Below are 25,276 nucleotides of genomic sequence, written 5' to 3'. Positions count from 1 at the left end.
GCTGATTCCGTTATGACACAAATCTTGAATCTTGTGGGCGGTAGGTGGCTTTTACATTATATAATGCTTCCCAGACCTACTGGGCGAGCACGAAACTTCCTCAACATGATGCTTCGCAGGCACGAAAAGATGAGTCTTTTGTGGAACAAATCTTGTCTCCTGGTAAGAGGACATCTCAAAAAAAAAAAAAAAAAAAAAAGAGGATCTCCTACGAGTTCAAAGTATGGGTTTTAGATCCTCTGGGACAGCTGAAGAGGGCGCGCCGAGATGTCGTTTCATAGCCTCCTCCCAGCACTTTCCGCTCAATATTCCTCGCCCCTGGTGGAAATCATCTCAGAATACTTGAGACGCAACCATACAACGAAAAGAGCAGATAGCAGGTGTGGTATGCGTTCTCGGCGGCATGCCATCTAGCTCTACTCAGCTTTTGTACAGCTATTGCCAATGAAAGAGCGACTAGAAAATTTGGAGCAGCCAGATGAGGGGCCGAGTTCAACATTTATACTTGGTGCAAGCCGAGCACATCTGGGCGGATGGTTGCCTCACGGGAGTTGTCACAGGGATCACCGAGCGTCTTCGAGCTACAGTTTATACTCAATAATCTCTTCGAAACCAGCGTGCTTAATCCTCTAACCTAGCTAATAACCTAGCTAGTTAACTTTTACAGCCCAATGTCTTTCTTCCTAACCACAGGCATCAAAGTATTTACTCGGCCGTAGGCTCGGCGGGGGCATCTTCCGCAGCAGGAGGCGAAGTAGCCTGAGCACCGGGAGGGGTGACCACCGAAGGCGTCTCCGGCAGGGTTATAACCGCAGGCAGAACATCCCGTCCGTCAACATCCACAATGACGATCAGCTTCAGACCGTTCGGTCCTCCAACCCACTCCAACAGTCCTCCCAAAGCTGCCTCCGCGATTCCATCGAGCCGAGCCTCCCTGAAAACGTCAGACACAACCGGACGGCCCCCAGATACATTGACAGATGGAACATTGACGTTGATAAAGCCAATTTGACCGCCGACAATGATCTGCTGCTGCTGCTGTCCTCCTCCCATACCCATCATACCTCCGGGGCCGTATGAGTGCAGCCAGTTGACGCCGTTAGCGTAGGTGAGGCCCAGAGGCCAGCCGGGAGCACCCATCTGCTGCTGCGGCTGCGAGACATAGTAGTTGATCAGCTGAGGAGGCTGGTAGATCGGGACGGCGACGCAGTTGGTGCCGAGGTTGCTGGCTCCGGGGAGGGACGCGACGTGGCCGTTGCGCGTGAAGAAGAGCGTCACCTGCGCTTCCACGACTGGGTCGGCGCGGCCTATGCGGACGACGGAGTTGCGGACGAGGGTGAGGATATCGGCCTTGGTGGCGGCGGTTGGGCACAGGCGGAGGTGGAAGCTGCGGATCCAAGGGGGAGCGCCGTTGGGGGGCAAGGAGTAGAGGTGGGTTTCGAGGATGATGTGGGGGTCGGCCATGTTGACCTGCATTTCGGTTTTGTTAGTGAAGCACCCCTCTGTGGAGGGGAAAGAAGAGGATAATACCCAAGATTGGTGTGGGATTGCTTTGATGTGGGAGCTGTGGTGATGATTGATGCTTGGTTTGAGGCTACCTCGATATACAAGGCTCTTGGGAGATGCTTTTGGAAACTTCGACGATAATGGATGGGTTTTCAAGAGAGTGACTGCTTTATCTACCTTAGTTATCATTGAAGGCACGTAAATAAAGTCGCCCCAGCGATGGGAAAGAAATGTCCTTCTTATACGGGGCTAGGGGCTTTGTAGTGATTCAGGCCGCGAGGTATCGACTTGAGATTTATTCACAATCCCGCAATCTGGTGCGGTAGTCTTTCACAGCTTAAAGTAAGTATACAAACGACAGGGTGTCTGAGGCATGTCCCTGAAGAGCGAACGCATTGTTCTCAATCATCTTGAAAGCTACTGTACCGCCCTCATGTGGTCTGGCTGTCTAGAAAGATGGAGATATCAAACTTTATTTCATTTGTTGGCTCCAGTATGAAAATGAGAGAAACCTATCTAGGTGATTGCCAAAGTGGCTATGATAATGATAGAAGACTCCATGTTGGCCTTGGTAAACTAGACGTGTGGAGCTTAAGCGAATCCAAAGAGAGAGGGTATTCTACGCTGCGTGAAAGAATTACTGTGAGTGCTTGATCTAAAGATTTCTTATCTTTACTCCGGTTCATCATTATGGGCCTTTTCATGCCTGCGTGATCTGGGGTGTTGTCTTGCTCCGTGTCTTCTTTGATCATGAACCTGGTTCTTATAACATTGTCTGCAAGTCGAAGAAGAGGTCGAGCAGACTGGCTTTATGTAAGGAGAGGAAACGTCAGTTTGAAGGTATCCCTGCCGAAGCTGCTGTTGTGTTTCCCCACGGATAGGAATGACGCAATATGCATCTCGGTTGGCATGCTCACCTGCAAAGAAAAGCGCTATCTACTTATCCTAAACAATCTCAGTTGTCAATTCGTAAAACATTGTTACCTTGAAACCTCGTCGAAAATCCAGACATGGGGTGAGTACTGCTCTTGCTGCCGCCGGGAAATTTCTCTCAATTGACCGTATACCAGGAGCCCAAATGAGAGCCCCACGAGCGAGAGCCCTTTGACAGGCCGTTGCGCCTGCTCCCACGTCCGCTACACCCTCTCCTCATCCCCGCTCATCGTCCACGCATGCCATTGCACGTACTGCCAACGGGAGACGGGCACCTCATTCGCGCTCAACGCGCTGTACGAGCCGGACCGCGTCCACACGACGCTATCGACCGGCGAAACCGGCGAAGAGGCCGAGGCGCGGCTCCTGCGGAAAGGCATCCCGACAGCGACGTCGGGGCCAGAGGGGCAGGTCATGGTGCGGTGTCCGGAGTGCTTTACGGTGCTGTGGAGCCATTACTCGGGAACGACGAGGAGTCTGCTGAAGATTGTGCGGGTGGGAACGATTGATGGGCTTGTGGACGGGGAGAGGTACGTTCCTTCGGGAGGATTGAGGCCGCATGCGCATATATTTGCTGGAGGTGAAAGTAAGAGGCACAGGTGGTTTGATATTCCGGAGGGGGATGTGGTGTTTGAGGAGTACGGGCCCATGGAAGAGTACTGGCCCAAAGAAAGCTTGGAAAGATACAAGGCCTTCTCTGACCGAGTGAGCTCAAAAGAGCCGGGAGAATAGCCTGAATAGATCAGTCTACCCATCTCGAGGCATTTTCAGATCTTCAACACCTAGGGGTTTTGACTGTTGAACATTAGAGCATTTTTGTCACGTTGAGTCCGTGAAGTCCGGCTTGGGACGCCGAAGGCGGGGCCGCCTCCGGACATGAATCCCGCACATGCTTCCGGACGAGCCGCTCTTGCTTCAGTCAGGAAGCGAGCCAAATTGAAACATAGGTAACAGAAGAGTAGATAATCCCATCACCCCATGAAGCTGTTTCAACAGCATCCTGCCGGAAGATGTTATCCAAGGAGGCTATTGAACCGGTCAGGGGCTGGGTGGAATAGTCAGCAAAAGCGTTAGTCAGCAGCCCTTCTGGCACCTGCCAGATTGTTGACATAGCAACGCGTGACATAAACACCAAAAATATCCTCCCACTTCCCAAGCCCACCTAACCCCATTCTTCCGTCACATGCGATTGCGATTGCAGAAGGCTGCTAATCTATCCTCACGTCGCTTCGAAACGATTTTACGATTTGCACAGCATAGCACTATACAGCAACCACGATGTCGTCAGCATTCGAATCTTCGCTCTCCGCGAGCATCAACCGCCAGTCCCTGATGGCAACCCCATCGGTCGCCGACACCCTCCCGAATGCGAACTTCGGCTTCGACGAGCTGCGCGACCGCATGAACAAATTCTCTTCACGATTCGACGGGTTTATTGAGCAAGGGCGCAAGCGCGTGTTGGAGGAGAGGAACGAGTTTCGCATGAACATTGCCGAACTCCAAGGTACGTCGGGCCGCGCCAGCATTCCCGCAGTATCGATACCCAAACGATGCTGACTGACTGTATCACAGAGGACCAACGCATGAAGAAGAAGGACATTGAGATCCTCCAGCACAAGACGAGCACACACCAACAAACCGTCCAGAAGGAAAAGGCCGAGACGCGCGAGATGCAGGCCGCCATCGCCCAGCTGTCGGAAGAGCGCGACAAGCACCTGGCCACACGAGACGCGCTGAAGAAGCAGATCGAGGAGACGCAGAAGGAGATCGACGCGAAGGTCGCGGCGCAGCGCGCGCACGCCGCGCAGCTGGAGGCGCAGTCGCGATTCAACGTTCCCGAGCTCGAGTTTTGGCAGCAGAACCTCGGCCTGCGTATAGAAGGCGCGGGCCAGGACGACCGGCTCAAGTTCATCTACAGCTACATCGACAGCGAGGACTGGGACAGGGAGGCGTGGTTCGAGCTCTCGACGTCGAGCAGGGACTACGATATCCGGCACTGCAGGCCCAAGCTGGAGCGCGAGCGCGTGGAGAAGGTGCTGGACCAGCTCAACGAGACGAGAGAGCTCGCGGTGCTGCTGAAGGGCATGCGGGAGCTCTTTGTGGAAGCGGTCAAGGCATGATGATGTCGTGCGAATGTTTTTGGTGTTTCTTGGGCGGAGGGAGTCTGGAGTAAGATGACGATGTTTGACGATAACGATAATGGCTTTTTGGCTTTGAATGGATACCCAGGTTGGCGGGGGCTGGCTTTGGCTCGAACGCTCGGCGGATTAGCATTTAAGGCTGCTGGTCTAGAATAACAATGGTTTTTCCTTTGGCTTCCCGTGCTTCTTTGTTCAGGGTCAGTCATATGTGAGACACTGTTGCGAGGAGAAGCTTGTGATAGGACGGCCAGTCCGCGCCCTACGGCGGAGCTTCCATCCCGACGCCACCCTCCCAGATGTCTCTGACTTGATTTTCTTTCTAGATGAGTGTCGAAGATGTTTGCATAAAGCTGGCAATGTCGTCGTGTACAACCCATCTTAACCTGCATAATTCAGATGAAAGTCTGTGCATAATGGTCTCTCAGTCTTCCCCCCTTTCTTGCTCATCTTGGGCTGTTGAGGTCTTGACCGCCTGTTTCCTACGCTGCGAAAACGAGGAAACGGACAAGTCAGTCAGTCCGGTCCTGACAGCGAACAAACCGCATGAACCGGCAAGTTCCTGGGACGTTCTGCAGCCGTGTGTGCTTCGCAGTCGTACAAGTGGCATCAGCTCGACGCCCATAGCGCCAAATCGACACACACAAGCTGTTGTAGGTACTGCTAAGGAAGGTCGCGTTGTTCCAGCTGCCTACCTATGCTCTGTCTGTACAAACTCTAACCCAAACCATCTTTTTTGAGTTTTCGTCTCCCCCGCCCTCGAATTTTAGCCGATGTCTGGGAATCACGAGGGTGGAGGGGGAAAGCTGGAAGAGAGCGGAAAGATTAGAAACAAAAAATTGAATTTCTTTAAACATCTGGCCAGCTGCATCCGGAGTTCCCAAGAATTAAGACAAGGAGGAAGGCCCATCTATCCTTCAAAGATCCGCAAGCCCACCAACCCTTGTCCGCATTTTGCAGTAACGCGAGAAATGCCCGAGGCTAGCGCAAATCAGCACCGTTTACCGAGCTGGGCCATGACTCGGGATCTTGGCCTTCCGTCGCCGTCCCTCGGTTTCTGAATGATTCATTATCACCCCATTCCATTCGCCTGTTCCCGTCCGTCGCGCTGCTGCTGCTGCGCTCAATCCAAGGCTCCCAAGCAAGCAAGCGAGTTGATGTGCAGCTGAGCTGAGAGTGAGTTGAGTGAGTGAGAGCGCACAGCAAGCCAGCTAGCGAACCCCCCCGGAAAACCCGCCCCTCAGATCATACCTTACCACATTTTCCCACCCCCTCGTCGCACTTTGACCAAGAATTTTTATTCGTTTCGTTCCGTTCCTACTGCCCACTGCTCCGCTGCGCTGCACCGCACCGCCGGTCCTAGGACCTGTTCGTTTGAGTGTGGTGTTTTGTTTGGTTTCCTGCGGCGGCCACCAGAACAAGGGAGCCGCAAAAAAAGCCCAGGAAGAAGGTATCCAGGGGCCCCGAAATTTCTTTCTTCTGTTAAGCAACCATCCCGCCCACACGGCGGTAATCAACCCCTTACCCCCCGGTACCAATCGCCGCATTTCGTTTCCTGCTCTGGACTCCACAATTGCGGGATAAGTCCTCTATGCCTCACGGCCGTCGCCGCCGTCGCGCGATCACGGCCAAGACCGGCTCCCTGACCGAGAGCGGAGCTTGACCTGAGTAGGGCTACGGGTACGGGTACCGCAGGGTGAACCCCCTCCCTATCGGACGCGGCTTACTATTCCCGGGGGACCCACCTGGGCTTGCTTGCACCGGCTCCGTGTCCGACTTCTCATATGGCCCCCGATGCCGTCTCCCACCCCAGTCCCGCCGGCTCCGTGGCCTCGTCGGTAACCACCACCGTCCTGAACAGCAATAACAAGCGCAGCGTCCCGGACTCGCATTACAGCCCTGCCGGTGGACATGGAGGACACGCCGCGGACTCGGGCACCCCGACCGGCGGGGCCGGGCCCGGGACCTCGCCGGCGTCGCAGCCGCCTGCCGAGACGGGCAAGAAGCGCAAGACCGGGCCCGGGTCCAGGGGCGTCGCGAACCTGACGCCGGAGCAGCTGGCCAAGAAGCGCGCCAACGACAGGGAGGCCCAGCGAGCCATCCGCGAGCGCACGAAGAACCAGATCGAGACGCTGGAGCGCCGCATCCAGGAGCTCACCTCCCAGCAGCCCTATCAGGAACTCCAGGCCGTATTACGCGCCAAGGAGGCTGTTGAGGCGGAGAATGCGGACCTCAAACGCCGTCTGCAGGCCTTCATCACCTCCATCCAACCGCTGATCTCATCCACACCAGCGGTCCAACGTAAGCCCTCTCACTCTCCCTGCATATTACGGCACGGTCCTAACCGAGAACCCGCAGAACCGCCAGACCCTGTGGTCTTCCCTTCCCCATCCGGAAGCTACTCCCACCCGGTCCACCACCCAAACGGGCCCATGTCCGCCAACAACGCCTCGACGCCCAACAGCGCCGCCTCGCCCGCCTCCCTGGACCCCACCGCAAACTGGCAGACCTCCGGCGGTAGTGGCGGCGGCATCCCGGACCTCTCGCCCCCGAACCACATGTACGCCGCCGGCAAGATGCTCAACCAGCAACGTCAGGACCTCCGCCACGGCCTCGACCTCGGCCCGGAGCGTCTCGGCCTCGACTTCCTCCTCGACTCCAACGCCCGCCTCGGCAAGATCCAGAGCGGCCCCAACGGCGCCCAGGACTCCCCGCACTACCACCACGTCCCTATGAAGCACGACTGGACCGGCGTCGGCCCCGTCTCCCACTCCCGCAGCCCCTCCCTCTCCGGCCCCTCCACCTCCGCGAACAACGCCAACAACGCCAACGCCAACGCCAACGCCGCCGTCCACACCCCGCGCTCCTCCCAGATGGACTACGGTCCCGCGCAGTCCACCCCGTCATCCGCGCCGTCCGAGCCCTCCCGCGCCCTCGCGAGCTACTCCGCCGAGGTGAAGAACTGCGGCCCCACCTGCCCGCTCGACTCGCTCCTCCTCGACTTCCTGCACGAGCGCCGCCAGCGCGCCGCCGACGGCCTCTCCGCGCACGAGGTCATCGGCCCACGCTACCCCTCCGTCCTCTCGCTGCTCAACCCGGCCAACAGCAAGTACTCGCACCCGCTGTCGAAAGTCTTCACCGACATCCTGGCCACCTTCCCGGACCTCTCGGCGCTGCCGCAGCGCGTCGCCGTGCTGTACATCATGTTCCTCATCATGCGCTGGCAGATCTCGCCCACACAAGAAAACTTTGAGCGGCTGCCCGACTGGGTGCGCCCGCGGCCGTCGCAGCTGTTCACGGAGCACCCGGCCTGGATCGACCACGTGCCCTTCCCCGCGATGCGCGAGAAGCTGTGCCGCGACTATAACCCGCGCGAGTACCTGTTTGACAACTTCTTCGTGCCGTTCACGACGACGCTGAGTTTGAATTGGGGGTATGAGGACACGGATACGCTGCTGCAGGTGCCGGAGTCGGACGAGGTGGTGATTAACCCTGTGTTTGAGAGGCATTTGAGGAGGATTGAGAATTGGACGCTGGGGCAGGCGTTTCATCAGACGTTTCCGAAGCTGGCGGGGACGTATAACTTGAAGATGTGAGTGTGGGTGGAAGAGGCGGGATTCTGGGGGGTCATGGTGTTTTACCCCTGAATCGCACGGCACCTTATAGGGATATATGGGGATCGCCTGGGGAGCGGGCGGTCATACCTGGCGTTTTGGCATGATGTTTTTCGTTGTCTAATTATACGGGCGTAACCCCATGGCGGCGTCTGGCGACGTTGGGCGGGCGGGTTCGCATTTATGGAGAATGTAGCGTGGGTTATAGGGAAGGGAGCTCAAGCTCTGGCGTAGAGGACGGAAAAAATGGCATTGATTCGAGTGTTGACTGTCAGATCTTGAACAGCGTGTGCCATTGAAATCTGGTCGAACCAAGTCGTGAGTCTTAACGGGGGTTGACTGTACATCTCGGAATGTGGTGAACGTCCCACTAGTACCGGGCAAGCCGAGTATATAAGTCTACGCAATGGCTGCCTACTCTCTTCAACAGGGGCAAAATTCGAAAAGCGTGTTCTCTGCTCTATTGGAACAATGAAGAGATTCCAGCTCCTCCAGGGCGGAATGGTCTTGAAATCGGTTACTTCGATAAAGTCCGTCTCAAACTGTTGCTGCCGCCGTCCAGTATCGGGATCTTTTTATTCTGAAGGTATTCCCATATTCTACGCGATACCCAAACAGCATCTTGATTGATCATGGTTGGGAAAACGAAGCTTGAATCGACGTCAAAAGCAGGGAGACATATTGCCCGGAGAGCCGACTATTTCATGCTCTTGAATCAATATATACTCTCACGTTGGCGGAGGGAGGTTGTGGCTAGAGTTCTCCCATGATTTATGGTACGATCGCGAGACGGGAAGAAAACTCGCTGCTGTTGACAGCCCTGCAGGTTGTTCATTTAAAAGGCTGGCCTCGCCGTTGCTCTTTGAAACTTGGCAAACAGCAATCAATCTGCGATCCGATCTTCAATCTGCTTTGTTGCCTACTCCTCTGAAACGGAACAGCAATCGTGCTATGACCACCGAGTAGCTCTGATGGGATGTATATGGGTGAGTCCAAGGGCCACAATGATCTCTGAGATGATTGAAACGTAACTACCTAGCGAATAGCAGTCACAATCCACTGGAAATGATTCAAAAGGATGACGGGCATGTGGAAACCACGACCCCTGGCAAGACAGTCTAGTACAGCTTGGAGGCACTCTTTAAACATATGAACATTCTGGTACACTAAGGCAAATCGCGACTCAATACGGGGCCGTACTCGGCTGATCCCGTTGGGCGGTCTCGCATCTTTCGCCATACCTTGCGTGTGGCGTCGAGCCTTTTGTATCTTCTTTCTTCGACTATGAAGCCCTGATCTGCCGGCTTGCGTGGGAACCACTCTTCTTCTTCGGCTTGCTGGGGACGTGGAAACAACCATGGGCTCCATGTAGGTGCCGCTAGCAGCCTGCACCAGCGAGATGGCACCTGAGCATCGGTATCTAGGTTATACAAGCTCACTGCCTTTCATGAAACGATAGCTCTCCACCAATCATCATGCATTCCGGCATGCTAGGAGCTTGTCATTAAGTCACCAAGACATAAGTAGCACGGCCTATCAATACCAGGGTGGTCTCACCTTCTCGAGTTGAGGAGGGTTTTGTGAAGTTGCATGCCATGCATTATTCAGTCGAGTAACAGTGATGGACATCCAAGGATGACAGAAAGCAGATCTACGTTGCCAGAGAAGCTTCATGCAGAAGTTCCCGAACCATTTAGGTCTTTTGCATCTGATGGATGTCCAGTCCGGAAGTTGTGACAGGGATAGACAGGGAACAAGCATTGTGCTCGTCTTTCCAGAGAATGCATTGCCCACAAAAGAATTATATATATACGTTTAGGGGAACAGACATGCCTGAGAGAGCTCCAACTTTGTGATTGTGACATGCGCATGCCCTTTACTGGGGACATCTATAAACAGGGATACCTACATTCGGAGATAATGACACTGCCAAATATGCTGGTTAAGCAACCACATCACGTTGTGATGACCGAGGTGTCTTACGCATCATGTCAATCTACAATCAAAGTAGAAAGAAGTCTCAAGAAAAGAACGTGCGCTGTGTGCATAGTGTTCTGATATTCCGGAGACATAATACTAGCTGGACGGAGATGATAACGATGACAGACGGAGCTGCGGTCTCAATTTCGTGGTTCGCGTGTGTCCCGACCATGATTGACATGATGGCCAAAGCTCAAGTCATCTTCAAGCAGCAATCTACAACATGACAGCGGGCCTATTTGGCTTGGATGAACAAGTTCTAGCTTGGGAAACCTCAATATATAGACTTGAAGCTGCGACGAGTAGACGCTAGAGGCCATGCGCTGGGAATGGTTGGGGAGCAGCCCCTCGCACATCTCACATGATAAAATCTGGCTATGCATTAAACACCCATGGATTTACAATTATACTCTTCTACGCGATGTAGGCGCCGTTGCTGAATCGGAAGATCTAGCGAATATCTCGATGCGGGACATACCCTTCGTCCCGGTACGAGGACCTGCAGATCTGTCATGGTAGACATAGGATCAGACAAGAAGCATCCGTGTATGCAAAGAGAATAAAAAGAAGAAGAAAGCGACGAGAGCTGTGTTCAGGAACCCATTGCCATTGCTTAGACTTAATACTAGAATGTGACTTGTGTTACAACCATGCGACGAAGGGCTCACTTCCTGAACGCTCTGTACGAATACGCTGTTTATTGTTTGCTGCAGGTGTAGCTGGAGACTTCTAGAAGGGCTTTATAGTGCCTTTGAAGTGAGTGTCCGAACCGGACAGCGACGCAACGGCCCATGCTCCATAAAAAGCGTACCATACAGGCATTCTATTTTATTCGAGCCGGCAATGGATTCTACCGAAGTGCAGTATGCAATCATTAAGAAAGGAACTTATATCTGTGAGGAGAAGGTCCGTCCCAGGTGTGAAACTGTACATGAATGCTGACGCCTGGCCAGAACTTATACCGCAGGATACGTGGGGGATACCGCCATCACCGGACGATGGCATAGAGAAGTTGAGGCGGCTGTTGGTTTGTGTAGCTTGACAAGATTCAGAAGTTCAAAGCTTTCGTTCCAAGTTGGAGGAGAGGACAAAAAACATCCAAGGGGTTGCATTTTGTCGTCTGGTCACTCGATCTTCCGCCACGGCATAATATATCCGCAGCAAGAGGCCTCTGAGCCGAAACCATCTCCATCGAAGGAAATACAAAAGCTGCGGGAAATCACATACCATGATTTATGATCCACGCGAAATACGCCACGTCGAACCCTTCACGCGCTGTTGAGAAATAGTGCGACTCTCTCCTTGAAAAAGACCGGCTCTGCTTTCGCTTGGAGTACGCTGATCTGGCTCGACACTGCTGCCGTCCGTCACTGAGCTTGTTGCTTGTGTATTTCAGCTTCATGCACCAGGGCTATGGAGCGGAGAGCCGTCGGAGTTGGGGCTCATCCAAGTGGATTTGACTATGATCGCCTTTAGCATACCGGGAAATTTAATTGAGGCTGATAATCAGCAGTCACCAATCTGCCGGAAGAATTTTTGTTTTTTGAGTTAGCCATTAGTTGCATACCCTAACTTATAAATAGTTGGACCTTAGGTGAGCTCTAGGGATGGCCTTTTGAAGTTTAACGCTGGCGAAGGGCGAGCTGCGAATTGAGCGTGCCCAGGCCTTGAAAAACTCGGTGCAAGCACAAACATCACCAGAACATCATGTAGCGTCGTTCGAACTGATCAATTCCAGACCCAGGCCTAACATACATACAATTACTCCGGCCCGAGAACCCCGTCCTCATCCGCATGCAATCTTTTCATAATAAGCCCAGCAATCCCATACAGCCGTCTCTCACACGCGATTCTGTACACTCTATGCGTCTCGTTCTGTTCGCCGTTGCGCGCACATGGCATGGGGTGGGAAGCGTACCAGGCCTTGTCAAGACCATGCAAGTTGGCATGTGACAAGGAGGCGTTCAAGCTGGAATCACAAAAAAGCAAATAAGCAAACAAAACATCCATCATCCCCTCGACAACGTGCTTTTACAGCCCCTCGCGCATGCTCGTACCGGCCTTGCTCGTCTCCTCGGCAGCCTTCTTGGTGCGCTCCGCCAGCGTCTTGGGGTCGACGCCCTCGGTGTTGCGGTCCGCCTTGAGGGCCTCCTCGCTGTCGGACGCGAGCTCGGGCTTCCAGTGACCCTTGCCCTGCTTCTGCTTGTGCAGGGAGTCTTGCTTGTGCTTCTCGTGGTCGGTCTCTGTTTCTTAGGGGAGATGGTTAGCTCTTGTTTTGTTTCTTGTTGAGAAGGGTTGCAAGAGGTATGAGTGGAGGGCTGGTTGGGGATGGGAATTGGGCTTTTGATGGTTTGGGGATAAAGTGATGATGTCGTGAACGGGTGGGGTATCATGGGTAGATAGCTTCGTCACAATATCGTGACAGGCAAAGCTTCGCTTCCTCTCCAGTCCTCAAGACGATTGGGGGCGCAAAGAAAAGGTCGAGGCAACTTACGGTTCGCAGACTCCTTCAAGCCCATGAATCTCGTCGTCGAGAAGGCGGCGGTCTGTCTGCCAACGACGAAAGCGCCGCGGGCGATGGGGGTGGAAGCGAGGACGAAGCGGGAAGCCATTGTGTCTATTTCGTTTTTGTCGTCTTGTTGTGGTGTAGTATTACTTTTGCAGGCTTGATTCCTTTCAATTGGTTTCAATGCGTAGGTGTTAGAGCAAAGAAAATGAAAAATTGAGGGAATTAGTTTTTGAAAGAGACAGGAATGTGGTTTCCACGATAATGACGATGATGCGCTTTCCGTCAAAGAGCTCTGCTGCTGCTGCATTACCTAGGCAAAGACGAGCTCTTCCCATCGCTTTTACCCGAAAGCACTGACGTCACTATCATCGCAGCTACCCATTCCGTGCAAGTGACATCCATTTGCAGGCAAGAAGGCCAGAGGTGCGCCCCGCAGGCCCAGGCCCGAGCTCCAATATTGTGCCTTGCTGACCATCGGATGCGGAAAAGGGAAAACCATGTGGAGTTTGCTCGTCTTCCCACCTTGCCCAACTGCCTTTGAGCAATTTGCAAGCCCCTCCTTCCCCCTGGCCTTCGGCGTTAACAGCTCCTGGCAGCTGGCAGATGACGATCACGTGATCAGATCATGTGAGCAGCCAGGCCGCAGAGGTCCTCGTAACACAAGTCGCATCTGACTTGCAAGAGTGGGGCAGATTCTTCAGCTGAGGCGTCATGTCACGTGATATCACTATCCACCTTCAGGGGCAAGCGCAAGCACAAGCACTCCCTCCCCCGCCGCCGCCGCCCCTTGCTTGCCTCACCACGCCCAGCCCCTGCCGGCAGCTTGCAGAGGGAAGAAGAAGAAGCAAAGACGGCAGCAGCAGGCTGCGACCTACCTACCTTACAGACCGCCTTACCCAGCCTACCTAGCTAGATATGTGCATACCCAGCCCGTCTCTGTCTCTGTCGCATCCCCGGCGGCTACATTGTTCAAGACGCAAAGCTCGGGGCAACCGGGGAGATTCTCAGTCTACTTTCATTCTCGCACAAGGAGAGTCAGACAGGGCCGGTCACTCAACTCCCCTTCCGCCTGAGCTTGCTACGCTGCCCCTCACTCAGCTGCTCCGCCCCTCTCAACAAACACACTGCCTTCCAGAAGGGCAAAAAAAAGGGGGCGGGGTGGGTTGGACGTACAATTTAGCATATTACGGTAGCAATATTCGATTGTTCAATTTAAACGTCTCATATCACCCGCATATCTGCTCTGCATGAGCGGAGGAGTGCTGCCAGATCTCAGGGGGAAAAGATGCGGGTTTCGAGTCACCTCTCAATGTAGCGTAAGCGCGGGGGCCGTGGGGTATCAATGTCTTGACTCTTCTTCCCTTACCTGCTTCTGTGCATGAGTCCCGAGCCAACGAAGGTCGTCAGCCAGCGAAGACAATCCGAACCTCATCGTCCAACAGGGGACCGAACGTTTGCTGACATCGCCCGTGTTCCGAATCCTCTAGAGCAGATAGCATTTCTCGCAGCTGCATGCACGTTGGGGCGGAGCACGTTATCACTCAGCGCAAGGCTCGATCGCATCACCAAGAGAACACCGAGGTTGAGATGAACATATCGTATATTGCATTTGCGCCTTGCTGGCTTCGCGCCATGGGATCCGACACTTCAGGTCTGACCCCCCCGTTGAACACCCTTTCACGTCTTGAGCATTTCCTGTACAACCACCCAAAAGAGGTATCCCTTTCTCCAGACCCAGTAAACCACAAGAGCCATTTATCGTGTCATGCCTGCTCCCCAGAAACAACACAACGTCTCCAAAATATGCTCGCGAAAAAGTGCTCCCAGACAAGGTGCGAGAGAATCCACCGCCCAACACTCCCCGATGTCCCTGGAGATGCCTGTAAACCCCGTGACAAGAGAAAAGACCCTCCCAGGAAGACCAAGCAGTAGATGAGAATGGTCCATCTTCGAATAATGAAAATAATGAGAGAAGAGGCACAAGAAAGCAAATGGGTGCCGCCCGATCCCCTTCCCGGGAAGGTTCACCGCCAGCAGACCACCCGGACCGAAACCATGACCAACTCCACCTTTTCCCAAAGGTATTTCCCGGACCCCGTTTCCAAGCTTTGGAGATTTGCCGCAAAACAATAGCAACGCATGTCTTTGCCCGCCACCGCCCATTTGATATTTCCCAATGTTGTGAGCCCATAACAGAAACACCCGTTGCCCCCGCTCCGAATAAGTTGCTGTAAAAAGACACTCATTCTATATGTCGAGATAATCTTTTTCGGAATGACTTCGTAACCCGTCGAGCACCATGATGAGCAACTGATATTTTTGAAAATCATCTTGAAAATCAAAAAAATGGAAGTCGTCCCCGCTGTCCGTGAAAAAAGATGCCGAGAATTAATTATATCCGAGAACTCCGCCGAGGTGCCATCAGGCACCGATGCAATGTCGTAAAAATGCAAAACCACCCGTGTGGGAACGCCATTCGTGCAAGTCCAGCCTCACCTTGAGAGGTAGGACACCGAATTGATTTTTGTCGAATTTTTTGTAGTCGAAAGTCCAAAAAAAGGAAAATGGTATCGATAACTTCTCGTGTCGCGCCGTGTAAAGCCTCGAAGGAATTTTGCCGGTTAAACAAGGGTATGTCGTGTGAGGTTGTTTATACAGGAGAAATGTTGAGCCAACAGAAGAGCAAGACCACACCAGCGGTCCGCCCAGTACCTTGAGGTACCCAGCCCGCAAGAGAAGCCATCGATGCCAAATTTTTTTTTGTTCGGTGCCCACCAAGATGATCAGCAAAGATGCCGAATAAGCAGTAGTTTAACACAACAGCATGCGTCGGTACAGATAGCAGGAGGCGCACACCCCGACCCTCTGTTACGAGAGTGAGACGCGGCTTCCTTACCACCTGCGCATGCCCTGCTGCATCCTGGCGGGGGATACCGAAGGCGGCGGGCTGGACATCTGGATGCCCGTGGCAGGGTTAACGATGGGGATGGCGTTGCGGGCGCGGGTAGCGGACGGCTGGTGGATCTTCAAGCTCTGGTGCTGGTAGGCGGGAGGAATGAAGGCGGGAGAAGAGGAGTTGAGGGAGAAGCCGGGAGCGACAGTCTGGGGTTGCTGCGTAGGCGACGACTCCGGGGAGTTACTCGCCAGGGAAGAGCGTTCAGAGGCGCTGATGGAGTGCATCTGCAGTAGGCGACCATGATTAGTCACTGGATCAAGAGACCTAGATCCAAGGCTCCGAGTCACTTACGTCGCTGTCGGTCAACAGGCCAGGGCAGAACTCCATGTCGTCCTCGAGGTCGAACGAGCGGCCAGCCTCGAACTTGGTGCGGAAAACGTTGATGGAAGCGGTCTCGGTCAGCTCCTTCATGCTGCGGACGCCGCGGAACTGCTTGTGCGCATTTTGGGAGACGGAGAGCCTGGGCTGTCTGCGATTGCGGCCGCCGTGGTGGTTGTGGGAGGCGCCGGGGACGGCAGGGGTAGGATGCGCGTGCTGGTTGAACTGGTAGTATGAAGACATTATCTGTGAATCTGTCGGGGTGTATCGGAGATGTGTAGAGATGTCGTCGTGGTTGGAGGTTGGAGAAGCGGTGCCGTTTTGTTGGTTGGGGGAGGCGGAGTGTGTGCGTGAGTGTGCGGTGTGTGGCGGAAGTGCGGTGGTCTTATGTGGGTGAGCCGAGCTTTGCGGTATTATTGCAGTTTTGAAACACAAACAATGAAACCCGCCGAGTCGATGAACGTTGTGCGAGTAAAAGTGTGTGTGCGTGTTGAAGAGTTACAGATTGGTGGTATAAAGCAATGCTTTTTTGTCTTTTTGGGAGGAGTGAAATTGTTGTATGTGTATATCGTGGGTGTTGAGTGAAATGGTTGGTGGTCGAGGTGAGCGGAAAATAGGTACGGTAAAATGGAGGGGGAAGAGAGATGTTGAAAAGTATCGGGAGAGAGGAACCCGGAGCAAGCGATGGTTTTGTTGGATCGAGCAGGCAGTGGAAAGGGTGGGAGGAGGGTGGACAGGTGCAGGCAGGCGAGAGGAGCGAGGAGGGCACGGAGGGCAAGGAGACCGGGAAGCACACTGGGCAGTGGGAGGGATGGGGGGGCGGCGGTGGACCCACAGGGTGCCCAATGGGAGATGATCAGAGGACAGTGCTCTGGCGGACGACACTGTGGCTCCACAGCTTGACGCCATACGCGAGTTCGCCACCCTGTTTCCATTGGCCGGAAGATCTCGAGCTAGAGCCGCCGGGGACTAGCGCGGCCTAGTGCGCTGGTGTAAATTTGGGGCGTGGCGCCGGCTGCCGTCAACCCTACCAGTGCGACGGACAGTATTGGTGGGGCATGGCCTGGCTCTGGCTGTATTTGGACACTGGGACTGGGGGGGCAGCAGCGACTGGGACCAGGACTGGGAATTGGATGGGTGGATGGGTGGACGGTGAATGAGCAGCGGAAAAGAGCGAGAGGTGGGAGGAAAGCATCGAGTTCACAGTGTTGTTGCGTGTACTCGGCGAGCCTGGGAGGTCCTGGTGAGCCGGCAGTCGCAGCGATGGCAGGAGGACAGGTACTTGCATCTCAGCGACGGTACCTCTCTCCTGCCCACCCACCTTCTTTCCCAGCACCGCCGCTGCGCCGTTGCGTTGCGTTCCAACTTTCCACCGCACTGCACAATGCTGCACCTGCAACTAGGTAGGTACTGCAACTGCACCCTTCACAGGCACAGAGAGGCAGACCTGGAGGCAGACGGTACTTCGTATGCACTACTGCACAGTGGGTGCCTGGCAGTCACCACCGATGTGCCAACTGGGATCTCAGGACCCTCCTTCAGGCACTCTCGCTTTTCCTCAGGTCGGAACATGGACGCAGGGCCAGCTGAGGCGTGGCATGCAGGTACTGAGTCTGCATCTCGCAGACGCACTGTGGGCCTTGGGTTGTTGTTGTTCTTCACACTTCACAGTGCCTGCCTTAGCCACTTAGTACGTGGGTAGTGTGTCCATGTCTCGCCACGACTTGTGACCCGAGAGCCAGCCGCCCGCCCGCCCGCCTGCTTGTTTTTGTGCTTGTGCTTAGGTTGTGCTTGGTGGTGCTCGTCTTGTTGTTTACCTTCTTCCAGTTCGGTACCGTACAGTTTACCGCTTGCGGCCACTGGAGAAATTGGCTGCCCACACCAGTCATTCCAGAACCCCATGGGAGCCAGCGCGATGGGGATGCTAATGTGCCGTACGAGACGGTGGACGGAGAGCGGGAGATGAAAGACCAGGCGCTGAAGGCGCAGCGCCTCTTTTGGGGTATTCCTCCTCGAGTCCTCTCTCCCTCCCACCGTCCGCACTCCATTCGCCGGTCCCGTCCTTGTCCGCGCCGTCTCGTCTCTTCTGGGCGTGCTTCCCCTCCCACTGGCGGTGCCCGCGGTGCAGCCTTCCTCGCCTTCCTTGTCCCGCCCGTCACCTCAGCGCGGGCTGGTGGTGTGTGTTCCCAGCGACATGTCTCTCCTTCGAGATCAACTGACCATGCGCCTTTTGCTCTCGGCCCTATGTGTGGTCCGACCAACGGATGTCTTGCCCTCGTCCAGTCTTCGCTCTTCCGCTTCGGCGTCCCTTTCTTTTCTCATCGTGCCATGCAGCCGGCGACGATCTGGCTGGAGGCGACAGTCAGCCCAGCGTGGAAGAGCAGAACGCCAGAGACCCTCCGACGTCGTCCGGATTCCACGTCTGAGGTGGGACGCCAGAGAACCCAACCCCGGACGGGCTTTGTTGTTGTTCCAGAGCTGGGCCTGCCAGTCAGAGTTCAGCAAACTTGTTCGATGCTGATGGTTCCGCAGTGCTGTGCTGTGCTGTGCTGTGAGGGAAGCGCTGCAGATGCTCTGCTTCGTGCTCGCAGGGCAGGGCAGTGCACATTCGTTCTCGAACTCGAGTGCCCCAAAAGGCCAAAGGCTGCTGGTCCTTGATACACTAGAAGTCAACTGCGGCCACTGTGACCCCAGGGGCATTAAGCTGGCGCAGTCTGATGTTTGGAAACACGAGAAACGCAGCCTAGTGTTTCCCATTCCATGCTGGCTGGAGTCTCCCCCAAGGACCTCATACTCGGCTGGCTTCATGTCGTCCGCTCACAGTGTGTGCTGGTTCAGTTGAAACCCTTCCCGACCCTCTCACCTGGGTGACCCCCGGTCGGTCGAATCGAATCCCAACATTTGGGGACGAAAGATGACGGACGAGGGAACTTGGGAAGCAAAACATTGGCACAAGCACAGGGCATCCCGCTGATAGCTGATGACTGCGTGTGCAAAGTGGGCAGATGGCACAGTTCATGAATGAACAGTCTGCACTTGGAACAGCACAGCGGCAGCGGTAAAAAGAGCGGTAGCGCAGGGTGTCAATCCAGCCACGGCTCGCCCAACGAAAGCGAATCGACACTGTCTGTATCAGCCCACCGTTGCACACGCTGTGGCTCTCATTGGGTACGTATACATGTGTGTGCCTGCTGCTACTGCTGCCGCTGCTGCTGCTTCTTCTGCTGCTTCCCTCCTGCTGCTGCTCTGCTGTGCTGCAGGTGGTTAGAGCCCGGGGCTGCATAACGAACAACGAGGCAGTGAAGGGAGGGGGGCTGTGAGCCACTGACAGCCAGGCACTGGGTGGGGATCGAGGGCCGCTATGACTGGTGGCCAGACCCTGGTCCGACGGTGCAGTTTGCAGTTGGGAAGGGCAGACAATAACAACACAGAGAGAGAGAGAGAGAGAGAGAGAGATGGAAGGGAAAACCCTGAGAAATGACCCGGCCCTTGGCCAGCGGCCTGGATTCGGAAACGTGGCGGACACTGGCGGCTGGCACGCTTGCTTCAAGCGACAGGGCCCTGGTCCCGACTGGCTGTTGCGGCCTGCCCTGTCACTGTCGTGTTGTGTGTTGTGTGTGGTGTGGGAGGTGGGCCTGACTCCTTAGGCATCAGGCAAGTAGCCTCACAGTGTGCGCTTGCCACATGCACCTCCACTGCACCTGCACCTGCCCTGCACCTGCTGCACCTGCGACCCGCCCGACGAGGAAGTCGAAGTCGAAGTCGCCCTCGATCGCGGTACGTACCGAATCTCACCCACCTCCACCTCCTCCTGCCTTCGAAGCTCTCTGGGTCTGGCCACAGACAGCACTAACAGCGGGGCAACCGTCGCATGTCGCACACACACTCTCACACCGCACACCTCTCTGTCCCTCTCTCACACCACACGGTCGTCACCAGCTCTCTCACTCACCCTCAACTCACTCATCATTCACACGCAGATCTCACTGAAGGTTTCCTGCCGCCCCGTCATATCGTCACTCGCACCTGGCCGGCGCCCGCTCTCCGCCTGCCCCTCCCCCTCCTCACCCCAGCATCATCCGTCAGTGGCTAACTGATAAACATGCCATGATGGACTTCCTATCGATCCATGCTTCCCTTCTGTCCATTCTTGCGATTTTCCATCCCACGGCATACATCATGGGCATGGAGACGGCACATGGCCGAGCAACCGGATTGGCACTCGACTGCCGACCGATGCGCTGATGCAAGCAAGATTCGATAGACATGCAATCCAAAAGATACAGTTAACCTCGACATGCCGTGCCTCACGCATCAACCTAATGTTGTCGACGGCGGCTTCCACTCTAGGAATCTTTCCACCCTCGGCGCCAACGTCTTCTCGACCAAATCTGCCCTCCAGGGAACGTCCCATTCCAACAACCGTCCAGCGTGGGATTTGCTGCGGCACCCGTGTCTTCCATCGCATCGAAGGCTGCATGAAGCGGACGGGCCTCCTGCGCGACCATGCCAGTAGCCACCCGGGGCAGACCCTGGAATCTGCGCAATTGCCCACTGTGGCACAGCATCTCCCTCCCTGGAGTCCCTGTTCCCCCTCTCGCTCCTCGTCAATTATCGAGGGCTGTGAAAGTCCCTGGCTGGCTGGCTGGCTTGCTTGCTGGATGCCCCTGCGCTGCGGAGAGAGGCCAATCTGCCAAGATGGCAATCGGGCAGGGCAAGGCAGGGCAGGCACGGCTGGGGCATGAGGACGGGAAACCATCTTGAGACACCTGACGATGCCTTCGTGATCTCCCACTATGGATCTCGTCAGGGCAGGGAGGGGATTCCAGGTGACGAAAGGGGGGCGAACATTCCCATGCTCCAGCCTGCCTGCGCAGGCGGTTCGCCTCGTCACCCCACGCACGGCGCTCGCCTCTGCCGTCACAGTCTCCGTCTCACCCGTCCCGTCGCCGCCGCCGTCCTCGCCTTGCGTGGTGCGTGCTTGTTCTCCCGCCTCAATCTATCGTCTACACTTTGTGTTCGGTATCAGGCGTCCGCTACAAACATAGGACTTGCCCATGCGACGTAACGAGGCGTCTCTTCCGTTGCCTCTCCGTTTCCATTTCCGCGGGGTAATTCGTCAATGGCTTCCGCGCTTTTGGCGCCTAGGACGGAGGGAGGTTGGTGCTAATCGGTGACACAGTACAGTGCTCGCCAGTCACTACTAACATGACAGCGGTCGACCAGGGCTCAAAAGGTTCCTGGATTCTGTCATCCTCGTGCCTGGGTAGGCGGAGGACCCTTCCAGCAGCAGGCAAGACCGGCCCCGTCCAGTGCTATTCAGGGCTGGTGTTCCTCGATCGAGGTTGGATTGACGCTCTATCCTTGGTGTTGATTCTGCCCGGGCCATGTCTTGCGAAGGAGCGGAGCCTTCACAGCCCAATGCCTGGCAGCCTGCAGCAGGACAATACCACCACAGCGAATCAGCTCTCTCATCGGACAGGGCCTGGACGCTGGGAAAAGAAAGTTGGAGGTGTGGGGATGGTCGTTGTCGACTGCCATTGAGTTCGAACTGCGTTATCACACAGTTCACATCCTGATGGGCGAAGCGTCCAATCCCCTCTCGCCGCCCTACACCTACAAGCACCCAAGCTTCTCTTGGGGAGGTGGGAGAAGCAAACGATGACAACGTCGGGTAACCTTCTTTTGTTTCCAGCCTCTGGAGGCAGGCCCAGCCTTCTAGCTCGTCGACCGTGCCCGTCATCCACCATCCACCAACCAACCTTGCCGCTACCTGCAGTACGGACGCCCGCGTGAAACTACCAGCGTGCCGTGTGCAAGTCGGCGTTGGGGGCGGTTCATTGAGTGTCGGTACGACTGAACGGCAGGCAAGCCGGAGGTTCGAATGTCATCGTTACTTTCTGCGCGGCGGCACGAGACAGGCCTCACCCCACGAAGATCTGTCGTGGGTCATTGTTCTCGACGGAGGACGGAGCATTGTCTGCCCATTTGCATGCATCAGGGCCCAGGGAAGGGAAAGGGGTGGCAGGGAATCCGAGAGGACGAAAGCCACATGCGTGGCAGCGGCACCCACCAAGGTCGCGGGGGAAGATGTGCTGTGGTTGGTTTTCCCACTGCCACACCGCCATTTTGGCTTCAAGGTTGGACCAGACTTGGATCAATGGATCCGAGACCAGCGAGATTTTGTGCATCGCCTGCTGCGGCGGTTCGTGGGATGGGGATTTGCTGTCTCACCATCATCTTTCCCAGTGTCAAACCCCCAGGTTCTGCGTCTGTGTCTGCCGTCGGTCTGGTGGGGGGAAGCTTCGACCATCCCGCCGCTCTCACCGTTGCTCGCCTGTCCTCCCCTCCCCTCATCTGTCCATGTGGTGTACAAGAGTCATGGCCAAGACAACAGCTGAGGAGCTAGAGGTAGTTGGAGAAGCTACAGTACGAGGGACTGGTTCTGTTAGACAGCTGGGCGCAGCTGCGTGGAGCGGCGGTTGCCGAAGAGCGTAGCTTAGATGCTACTGTACCAACGAGGAAGAAGCAAAGAAGCAGAGGAATGCGGACGATTTGTTCGGCGCCGCCAGAAAAAGCCCGCCCAGGCGACCGGCGAACAAGCCCCAGAACCACACACAAACCACCCGACGACGCATCTGGCATGCCGGCAGCAAGCAACTTACCTTAAGCTGGTGCATGTGGAAGCAGCCATGCCACGCTTGTGTGGTGGGGCAACCTGCCAGCTGCACAGTGCACCAGCACCAGCATGTCTTTCTCGCAGTTCGACTGGCTGGTGGGCTGCTGAGAGCGAGAGATGGAGGGAACATGGGAAGGGCGAGCCCAGCCCATGTGTGTGTCTGCTCTGCCCATCACCGACTTGCCAGCACCAGCACCAACACCCAACGCTCCCGCTCCGCTTCCATCCGATGCAGCCCCGGCGCGATGCAGGCAGTTCGAGGGCGGTGTCGCCTTGGTTCGCGTCTGCTTCGGGGGGTTTTCTGTTGCTATCTTCGGAACGCCGAACGAACCTGCCGCCGACTGCGACTCACACGACAGCGCTGCTTTTCTTCATTTGCATATTGTCTTTACTGCACCTGCCCGGCAGATCTCTGAGGGCCTGCATTATCGTTCCGAGTCTGGCGCATAGTCCGCCCCTCCTGAAATCTAAATCGGCGGTCGTCCCTCTTCTTTCGTGCGAGTGAGACGGGTTCGGGCCTGCAAGGGGTGCCCCAGGTCCGAACGACGTCACGTTCTTGGGCGCAGCGGAGGAGGTGCCACGCTGCGCTGCGCTTCCTGGGCGGCGACGCCGACGAGACTAGGGAACGACCGACCCGTTGCGATATCTTGAGCTGTTTCCGTGTTTTCCCTTTTGTTTACTCTTGCCAACCCGTGCGGCAGTCAATCGAGCGCTGCGTAAGCCCTTTGGGATTCGGTAATATCGAGTTCATTTAGTCATGCCGGGGTCTTTGGAGTCGAGTCAGGGAGCTCAGGGTACCTCTACAGAAAGATGCACCGTAGACTGCCGAGGTTGGGGGGTTTAGGGCGGGGTCCCATCATCCCGCACCTCCGTGCGGCGACGGGGCCCGACCGTCCCACACCGGCGCAACCGCAACCGCAACCTTGACGTCCTCCCGTGAATATTCTCCCGCAACATCCTGTGTTCCCCAGCCTTGCATTTCCTACTTCGTAGACGGGCACTAGCGACACATTAAAGCGACCGCCCGCAACAACAACACCAAGAAACATGCGAGACAGGCTCCTCGGGGGCGGAGGCCCAGACCTCCCGCACCTGGGCCTCGGGCTGGCGGGCTTCGCGGCGGCCGTGGCGGCGGCGACGCTGCTCATACGGAGCCCGGCGGCATCCAGAACGGTCATCGCGCCGTCGCCGGGGCGCGACCGGCGCAAGACGGCGCGGTCGCCGCGGTGGACGGTGCTGCCGCGGCTGTCGACGCTGGCGCGGGACGAGCTGCCGTACCCGCCGGACGTGTTCCCGGGCGCCCGGGACGTGGACACGCCGTACGGGAACCTGCGGGTGTACGAGTGGGGGCCAGAGGACGCGGCGGAGAGGGTGCTGCTGCTGCACGGGATCGGGACGCCGTGTCTGGCGTTGGGGGGCGTGGCGGGGGAGTTTGTGAGACGGGGGTGGAGGGTGATGACCTTTGGTGAGTTGCTCGCCCTTTTCTTTTTAGGAATATGTGCTGAATGTTGGATGGGCAGACTTCTTTGGGAGGGGGTACTCTGACGCGCCGACGGATCTGCCGTACGACTCGCGGCTGTACACGACGCAGATCCTCCTGGCGCTGGCGTCGTCGCCGCTGCGCGGGTGGACGGGCGACGACGCGTTCCACCTGCTGGGGTACTCTTTGGGCGGCGCCGTCGCGGCGGCGTTCGCGGCGAGCAGCCCGCACCTCGTGCGCAGCCTGACGCTGGTCGCGCCGGGGGGGCTGATCCGCTCGGCGGCGCACGTGGGCTGGCGCAGCCGGTTCCTGTATAATTCGCCGTTGCTGCCGGAGGGGTTCAGGAGGTGGGTTGTCGGGCGGCGGCTGGCGCCGGCGAAGAGGGCGGGGGCGGGGGATGTGCCGGAGGCGGAGGCCGTGGACGGCGTGGAGGAGGCCGGGTGGGATGAGCTGCGGCTTGTGGGCGGGGGACGGATCGGGGAGGTTGTGGGGTGGCAGCTGGCGGCGCACGAGGGGTTTGTGGGGAGTTATGTGTCGACGATCCGGGAGGCGCCGGTGTATGATCGCGCGGACGAGGAGTGGAGGGTGCTGGCGAAGGTGTTGGAGGCACGGAGGGAGGAGGGGGATGTGGCCGGGGCCGGGTTGAGGAAGGGGCGGGTGTTGTTTGTGCTTGGGGAGCGGGACGAGATTGTGGTGCCTGGGGAGACGGTGTGGGATGCGCGGAGGGTGTTGGGGGAGGACGCGGTGGAGGTGTTGGTGCTGAAGGCGGGGCATGAGGTTGGGGTGACTAAGGGGGAGGAGATTGTGGATGGGGTTTTGGCGGCGTGGGAGAGGGAGTGAAGCTAGATTGGATAGACATTTTGGGTGTTGGCATTTTTAGATCGGGGTTGTGTTTCGTTGGCTAGACGTTGCGTGCGTATCAAGAGTTGTTTAGATTTTGTTAGAGTACTTAGATTAGAGTCATCAAAGATGCGGCTGAGTTGAGCTGGAGACCCTTTCCGTGCTCACCCCCGTGGAGAGGAATGTGGTGTGGTAGGCCGGGAGGATTGCTAGGGTAGGTTTCTTGCAATGCCGTGTCTTGGTCGAGAGATCTGGTGTCTCATCGCCCGGACGGAAGGGAAGGGTTGTCTGGAGGGACCGAGGGACCAAGGGACCTCTCCATT

General features: G+C 56.4%; 6 protein-coding genes across 6 annotated transcripts; 3 read left to right on the top strand and 3 right to left on the bottom strand.

Moving 5' to 3' along the window:
- Positions 1 to 705: 705 nt before the first annotated feature.
- CGCS363_v002614 (uncharacterized protein) lies at positions 706 to 1,464 on the bottom strand (the record flags this gene model as incomplete). Its single annotated transcript, XM_036634463.1, has 1 exon — positions 706 to 1,464. One exon carries the CDS (start codon positions 1,462 to 1,464, stop codon positions 706 to 708), a length of 759 nt encoding a protein of 252 aa, XP_036499210.1.
- Positions 1,465 to 3,717: 2,253 nt separating this feature from the next.
- Positions 3,718 to 4,559, top strand: kpr-4 (putative kinetochore protein spc25; the record flags this gene model as incomplete). Its single annotated transcript, XM_036634462.1, has 2 exons — positions 3,718 to 3,943; positions 4,012 to 4,559. The coding sequence occupies 2 exons, from the start codon at positions 3,718 to 3,720 to the stop codon at positions 4,557 to 4,559; spliced, it is 774 nt and encodes a 257-aa protein (XP_036499214.1).
- Positions 4,560 to 6,361: 1,802 nt separating this feature from the next.
- CGCS363_v002612 (uncharacterized protein) lies at positions 6,362 to 8,173 on the top strand (the record flags this gene model as incomplete). The annotated part of the gene is made up of 2 exons (XM_036634461.1): positions 6,362 to 6,878; positions 6,936 to 8,173. The coding sequence occupies 2 exons, from the start codon at positions 6,362 to 6,364 to the stop codon at positions 8,171 to 8,173; spliced, it is 1,755 nt and encodes a 584-aa protein (XP_036499215.1).
- Positions 8,174 to 12,202: 4,029 nt separating this feature from the next.
- Positions 12,203 to 12,783, bottom strand: CGCS363_v002611 (uncharacterized protein; the record flags this gene model as incomplete). Its single annotated transcript, XM_036634460.1, has 2 exons — positions 12,203 to 12,414; positions 12,666 to 12,783. The coding sequence occupies 2 exons, from the start codon at positions 12,781 to 12,783 to the stop codon at positions 12,203 to 12,205; spliced, it is 330 nt and encodes a 109-aa protein (XP_036500401.1).
- A 2,789-nt stretch (positions 12,784 to 15,572) lies between these two features.
- Positions 15,573 to 16,197, bottom strand: CGCS363_v002610 (Uncharacterized protein; the record flags this gene model as incomplete). Its single annotated transcript, XM_036634459.1, has 2 exons — positions 15,573 to 15,860; positions 15,928 to 16,197. 2 exons carry the CDS (start codon positions 16,195 to 16,197, stop codon positions 15,573 to 15,575), a joined length of 558 nt encoding a protein of 185 aa, XP_036499213.1.
- A 7,483-nt stretch (positions 16,198 to 23,680) lies between these two features.
- On the top strand, positions 23,681 to 24,953 carry CGCS363_v002609 (Serine hydrolase-like protein; the record flags this gene model as incomplete). The annotated part of the gene is made up of 2 exons (XM_036634458.1): positions 23,681 to 24,098; positions 24,154 to 24,953. 2 exons carry the CDS (start codon positions 23,681 to 23,683, stop codon positions 24,951 to 24,953), a joined length of 1,218 nt encoding a protein of 405 aa, XP_036500179.1.
- Between the last annotated feature and the right edge of the window lie 323 nt (positions 24,954 to 25,276).

This window comes from Colletotrichum siamense, assembly GCF_013390195.1.
Source record: "Colletotrichum siamense strain Cg363 chromosome Unknown KSG_Cg363_contig02, whole genome shotgun sequence".
NCBI lineage: Eukaryota > Fungi > Ascomycota > Sordariomycetes > Glomerellales > Glomerellaceae > Colletotrichum > Colletotrichum siamense.
Note: the sequence above shows the minus strand (reverse complement) of the source record. Positions and strands in the feature narration are given on the sequence as shown.